The sequence below is a fragment of the Xiphias gladius genome, chromosome 12 (assembly GCF_016859285.1).
Source record: "Xiphias gladius isolate SHS-SW01 ecotype Sanya breed wild chromosome 12, ASM1685928v1, whole genome shotgun sequence".
Taxonomy (NCBI): domain Eukaryota; kingdom Metazoa; phylum Chordata; class Actinopteri; order Istiophoriformes; family Xiphiidae; genus Xiphias; species Xiphias gladius.
The window spans coordinates 12,901,164-12,907,770 of NC_053411.1; the positions used below are offsets into that span (position 1 = coordinate 12,901,164).

Sequence of the window (6,607 nt, forward strand, 5' to 3'; positions counted from 1 at the left end):
TCACAGCTGAGTTAAGTTTTCTGCTTTATAATTAGATTATGCAAAAGCCAGTGGTTTCTGCAGCTTGATTAAGATTAGTTTTTCCATCTTAATAGTTTGAGGTGATACCAGAAAATATCCCTTTCTGTGGGACAAAGCCCTCTGCCAACTTGGCCAAAGCCAGCTAATATTCTTTCCAGACGCCAGACACATTCAAAACTCCAGCTTTTCCTTTTTGTTGGTGGAGATGCCCCATGAAAATAAAAACTAAGTAGCTTTAAATGAGTTAAGCAAAGCTTGATTTGAGCCATAATGTTGCCAAAAACACTCCCTTCTTTCAACAATCATCATCCAGTGTTGGACCTGTACTAAACCTGGGAAATTTGTCTTCTTCTCTGGTGCTGGTGCCACATAAGGTTTCATTTCTTTTTTTCTGGTGTCCACTTAAACTTAACTGTTTGAACGCGGTGGTCTTGACCGAAAAAACATTTGTCATATATTTCGAGTAATAACACTGAGTTAATACGGCATGGCAAGATGTGAACCCCTCACTCTCTAACACACACACACACACACACACACACACACACACACACACACACACACTAAGGGTCCTGAATCAAGTGCTACTTTATGTTTGCCAGTTCCTCCTTTCCCTTGCCTGACCAACAAAACTCCCCTGAGCCCAACACCAGACAAAATGGCGTTTGAGCTCTCACACTGCCTTAAAGCTAGAAATGCTGCACTCTAGTGGAAGCTGAGAGACATTAACTCAGCATTATACCTGTAACATTATCCACGCAAGGCATCTCTCATTTGCTGAACAGAGCTTCTCTGCTTAGTTTTCAAGCAGCCCGCAAAACCTCGATCATAACAGCTTCATGTTCAGAGCATAAATCAAAAAGAGAACAAGTATTTATTTCAGAAATCCATGTACATGAATACTGAAAAACAAATTATAAATATATCCAATAGGCGGAATATCAACATATTATTTAGAATAAGGATATTACAACATGATTACGGTGATAATCTGTGCTAACTTTTAGATTTTTTCTTCATTAATAGCATCCCTTTAGGTTTGAATAAAAGAGACTTTTTATGCTCCTCCATTCTTTTGGTCTCGTCCTGTTTTTCCTTCCATGTCTCTATTCCTCTGTCCACCTCCGCGCTCAGCATCACGATGCGTCTCTGTGAGAGTAAGCAAAAATGCAAGGTTACAGATGAGCGCGAGGGAAAATTGAATTACGGAAGGAGACGAGGAGATGTTTGAAAAAACAAAAAAAAGAAAAAGAATGTGCGATACTCACTGCTAAAACTTCCCTCTCTTGCTTTCTTCTCACCTGGCCCTTCATTGGTGGTGCTGGTCTTCCGTCTGTCCACAACAAAAAGATAGTGAACACACATACAAACTATGAATTACATTACAAAACATGCTGCTAAGTGCATGGCATTTTTCTAAAACATGATCTCAGCTTTCTCACATCATTGCGAATAAAGTCACTTGAGGAAAAAGCAGAAGCGCTTTAGAGATAAAGGAGGTGCAGACTTTAACGCACGAGCTGACGTTTGGCAACATCATTTATTATAACCATAGTTATGTCTTATTCATGGCTTCCAGATATGAAATGTAGCTAAATAGAACAGACAAGTATGTAATTAATCATACAAAGAAATCATATGCTTATAAAAAATAATCAATGAGCCAAATCATTCAGCCCTGTGTCACTGTCTATGCATGAGCATTCTGGGGCTAATTTTCTGCACTTCCAAAAAAAAAAAAACTATAAAAATAGCAGTATATCGAACATTATACCCTAAATAAGCTAAATTCTCCAACATCAGTGTGACTGTTAACAGCTACTCTACACAGAAATGTAACACAAAAAGGTTGAATCACATCACTGTAGACACTGCCACATAATATCAGCTCTGAACTAAGCTTATGTCGCTGAAAATAGCTCCAAATACCTAAGACCTGAAATAAGATAAGATACCTGCAAACGACCAGTCAGGCAGATCTGTCAGAGGTCCATATTCTGTGCCGCTTCGAGAAAGTCCATGTCTGAAAGCAAACACGCACATTTTCTTTCAGAGATGATGATGATGATGATAATACTGATAATGGTGGTTCAACACTTCATCTGAAGAACTGATGAAGAAGCGAAAAGGTTGAAGAAATTAATTGGGACAGATTTCTCTAAAAAAAGGGGGGGGGGTGCAATTTACAATTCATTGACACTGCCTGTATTTTATTTACAAAGCGTTGATTCAAAACCTACCTACACATTTAACCAGCCTACTCATGTACTGAAATACCCTAACACATGCTGCAGTCTCCTGGGAGGAAGGCCTCCGGAGTAAGCAGCGTTGAGTTACGTTAAACCTTTCCCATGGAATAATCTTCAGAAAACTCTGGAACATGTGACACTCATGAGTTTTGCACAGCCAGCCAGCTGAATGCGACCGTTCTGACTGATGTCTCTGTCCCCGTCTGTCACCCATTTGTCATCTTCTAGCTATCGCTTCTAGTGTGCGTGTTGTGCTCACCTGTTGGTCGCACTGCTGCGTTAAACCTAGTGCGTGTGTATTCATGTTAACAGGGCACTACTACAAATGAGCTCTTCTCTTGCTCTCAGTGAGTTTCTTATGTATAAGTAAAGGTTTCAATCAATTAACAATTTAGTGGTCAAATTGGTGGACATTTAACCCGGTGTCTCATGCATACACTTTTCTCTTTGCTTCTGTACTTTACTGTTAAGATATAAGACTGCAGCTTTTGAAAGTCGTTGCCAATTAAACTTCAAAAAGTTTTTCCAGAGATTTACCATTTTGTTTACTAAGGTTTTTCTTAGGACTGTCTCACCACCATCTGCAATTTGTTTTAACTTTTGCAGCTGTAAGCAGCCCAACCATGTTCGCCCGCTATGGGGTAAAAATGAGCTCATGGGCCCCCATTAATCCACTGCTCCTACCGCGCTTTGTGCAGGTTGTATGGTTGTCTTAGGCCCCAGGTGTCATGCGTGGTAATTCGGTTCAACGCATATTGATACAGGGCACAAAACTTGAAATAGTGAAGGTCTTAAAACGACAATTTGACGGGGACCTTCTTTAAGAAAGGGCCTCAAGATCAGGTAACAAAAGCAAAAGCCTCACTGAGGCCTTTCTCATGTCTGTTGACTTTGTGCACATTCCCAAACTGATTTTCAACTGAATTAGCTCAAACCAGCAGGCACACAGTACAGGACAAGGGCTTTAGGGGGCCCCTGAGGCAGAGGCGGCAGAATGCAGAGACGGTACACTTACTCTTTCCTCCATTTCTCTCCGGCCTGTACTCCGCATGTTGTGCTGAACTGCCTGCTGGAGTTTCTCAACACTGGAAAACAACAAGCGGGGAGACAAACATCAGCCCTCTGAGGTCACCTCCAGACACCTACAATCACCTGAAATCCTCGGGATACACTTGAGTCCATGATCTTATGAGCGGGTAAAGGTGGCGTCTGGGTTTCGGCAGGACAGACTGCATCTATGAGAGTATTTATTTCTTTTTTTCCCCCCCGCTAAGTGTGTCAGTAGAGTTACAACCTCACGGTCGGGTTGGCGACACATCACGCTATCAAGAGCTTACGTGACAGCGCTGTTAGCATCAGCGTTAGCCTAGCTTGTCGACCCTTACTGCTTCTACGGCGGTTACTCGAACAGACGCTGTATCAAAAGCAGCGACCGGTATAAACGGATATTTGCGGCCACGAAACTCAGCTTTTGGGGTTTTTTTTTTAACGTGTCTCCCACACGGCAGATTTAGTGAATAACCTCTGTCTCACCCGAACAGCACAAAGTCCTGACGGTGGCCGCCATGCTGTCTGCGGTATTCAGTGTTGACCACCAGGTGGTGCTAAAGATACTGTGTGTGTGTGTGTGTGTGTGTGTGTGTGTGTGTGTGTGTGTGTGTGTGTGTGTGTGTGTGTGAGTGAGAGGGGGGGCTAATTTTATATGTATTAACTGAAAAGAGGATTTTATAACTCAAGAATAAATAAAAACAAAGCTCTGAAAGTGACCGTTAAATCTTAAAAGCTGTGCAGAGTTTACGTATATAAACAATAATCGGAGCATTTAAAAATACACACGTTGTTTTTGCCCTTTAATCGATCTCATAGATTGTTTTGTTTTTTTAATTCATGAATGATAAATTCCACTAATTGTCAAATAGACTGGATATGGTTAGAATATTATTGTTACCAGTGAAGGAGGAAAAAAATGACCTTCTCTTAGCTGTAATATCCCTTTTATTGCATAAAATGTAACATTGTTGAATCACAGAAGCTCGAGTGCATCATCATCATCATCATCATCATCATCAAAGTGATTTAGAAGTTCGGATGGACCCTAAAAACCCCCAGGTTCGTGGTCAGTTGTCTTGGTGATAAGATTATTCGTGTTGGTCAGGGAAATTTGCACCAGAAGAGAGAAAAAAAAAAAAACCAACTGAGGCGGGTCCTTTTATTATGACTTCTTGGGGCCCTGTCTTGTAGAGGGGCCCGTGTGTCAAATGCTAGTTTAAAGAGCTGAATTGGTTTTCTATCACGCCCGCGTGGTGCAGTACTTCTAAACAAATGTGTCCGGTCATAGTGCCAAAAACTAGCTGACCCAGAAAGCTCGGAACATGCGATTATCGCGCAGGCGGGGAGGGGTTAATGCAGGGGGTTCCCAAGCCTCTCCGGCCCGCGACCCGGGTGACGGGATGTAATGTTGTGTTTGTGACCTTCTTGTCCCAGGTTTCTGGGGGTCTGATGAAGAATATCAACAAAAAAAAAAAGGCAAACATTTCTGAAAAGTCAGGAAAAAAAAAACAAGTTTCATGAAACAGAAATATAATTTCTCTGTTTCTGGTTTCTTCCTCTATCATCTTTTGACCCCCTTCTGGTTCAGGATCGCCCCCCTCGGGTCGGGGTGTTGCACGGTAGGAACTTGGTAATCTGGAGTCCTTGGAGCTTGACCCGTACTCTGGAGTCAAAGTCAGTCCCCGACGCCCCGGTTTCCGCCTTTACTTTTATGATCCGTCCCTTTGTGATTCTCCGGACTGTGAAGAAGCGCGGTGCTTCTTTCTGCCCAAATGGTTCTCGAACGTAAAACGTCCCATTTCTCCAGAAAAATAAAAGCAGACCGGAGTCGTGTTTGTGTTAAACGTTGTGTTTGTGGCGTCCGCTCTTTAAAGAAATAAGGACAAATAAACGCGGGCGGAGGAAGCTGGGGACTGGCGTGGAGGGAGAGTACTTCCATGTGTCTTTCTGTAAATATTTTAGACGTGACTATCTTCTGCTGGAAAAGAAACGCAGACAGGAGCACGGCCGCTCTCGCAGCTCTTCAAAGTATTGTTTTTGTGCGAGCTGCTCCGACACTAAGCCCAGAAGAATTTCTCTGTTGGCTTTTCAGACAAGTTCCCACTCGCAGCCTGCGAGGCGAGCGCCAGAGTCTGCAGCGGCTGCTGCAGGGACTCCGGTCAACCGCCATGAAAGGCTCCGTCTGGATGGGGGGGGAGGCGGGGGGCTCCCGGGGCGTGTGGAAAGCCGACCAAAGCCCCCCCCCTCCCCGAACACGCCGGGGCCAAACAGACTAGCACATTTATCGGGGGGCCTGTTGTGTTTTGGTGCGTCCGTTAACCGCCGCAAAGCGGCCGGGGCCGGCACTGACTCATGCCTGCCCGTCCTGAAATAGTAGCGGGATGTTTACTCTGTATCGTCCTTGGAGAACACAGGCACGCCGAAAAAATCCGCCAGCCGCCTCACTCCGCCGTGCCCCTCCGCGCATTCCACAGGCTGGTGGCTCGACAAAGTAGCGCCGTCGCCTAAACGACGCGGCTTTGCTCCGTGGCCCCCGTAACGTGGGAGGACCGCCATGGCACATTTTTAGGAAAGGGCTAGAGGAGGCACCCTGATCGTTTAGAGTGCTTAAACTAGTCACACCCGAGTGTAAAAATGCCCCATTACAAGTAAAAGTAAAAGCCATGCATTTGAAATTTTGCTTAATATTATAAATTAGTAAATTAGTATTAATGGACATAGATTATCCAGAGTAAAAACACCACCTCCCATGGTGTTATATTATTATATATATTACCTTATTGTATTATTCTGGATGTGTTGGTATGTGAGCAGCATTTTTATGTCACAGCTTGTCAAAGACAGAGCTGATTTTAACAACTGTATATATGCTGTTGTGCAGTTCGATCCATAACAATGCATCACATTTTGACGAGATGATCATATATTTTGGCTGGAAAAAAAAAAAAAAAAATCAATCTTCAATCTGCAATGCAACCGCAGCTGTCGGCAAATATACTGGAACAAAAAGTGCAATATATGTAAGAAGCATAAAACGGCAATACTCCGAAACTGGACTTAGGTGCAGTTTTAAGTAATCTTACTTAGTTACTTTTCATGGTTTTAGAGTCAGAGCTTATAGCCCACATTGGGGTTACTCGCGCTCAAGAAAACATTATCAGGACTTGGTTTTGGTTATGATTTGGGGGTTGCAGTTATACAAGCGGCCTTTCTGAAAGCAGAAATGTCTCACTGTCGTTTGAGCTGCTGCCAAGCCACATGAATGCATCTGTATCCAGGCCTCAGTC

The 6,607-nt window shown here is 43.4% G+C and overlaps 1 protein-coding gene across 1 annotated transcript; it reads right to left on the reverse strand.

The window, feature by feature from the left end:
* Positions 1–876: 876 nt before the first annotated feature.
* On the reverse strand, positions 877–3,889 carry mrpl52 (mitochondrial ribosomal protein L52). Its single transcript, XM_040140237.1, has 5 exons — positions 3,804–3,889; positions 3,286–3,355; positions 1,977–2,044; positions 1,290–1,354; positions 877–1,170 (listed from the first exon to the last, which is right to left on the reverse strand). The coding sequence occupies exons 1-5, from the start codon at positions 3,835–3,837 to the stop codon at positions 1,018–1,020; spliced, it is 390 nt and encodes a 129-aa protein (XP_039996171.1). The 5' UTR covers positions 3,838–3,889; the 3' UTR covers positions 877–1,017.
* Positions 3,890–6,607: the final 2,718 nt, after the last annotated feature.

What these genes read in the sequence shown, in the direction of transcription:
- mrpl52 (XM_040140237.1), bottom strand. Translation starts at nt 3,837, where the DNA reads ATGGCGGCCACCGTCAGGACTTTGTGCTGTTCGG. An exon ending in CAGGACTTTGTGCTGTTCGG is followed by an intron (nt 3,356 to 3,803) that starts GTGAGACAGAGG and finishes GTTGTTTTCCAG; the next exon opens with TGTTGAGAAACTCCAGCAGG. An exon ending in AAGAGAGGGAAGTTTTAGCA is followed by an intron (nt 1,171 to 1,289) that starts GTGAGTATCGCA and finishes TTACTCTCACAG; the next exon opens with AGACGCATCGTGATGCTGAG.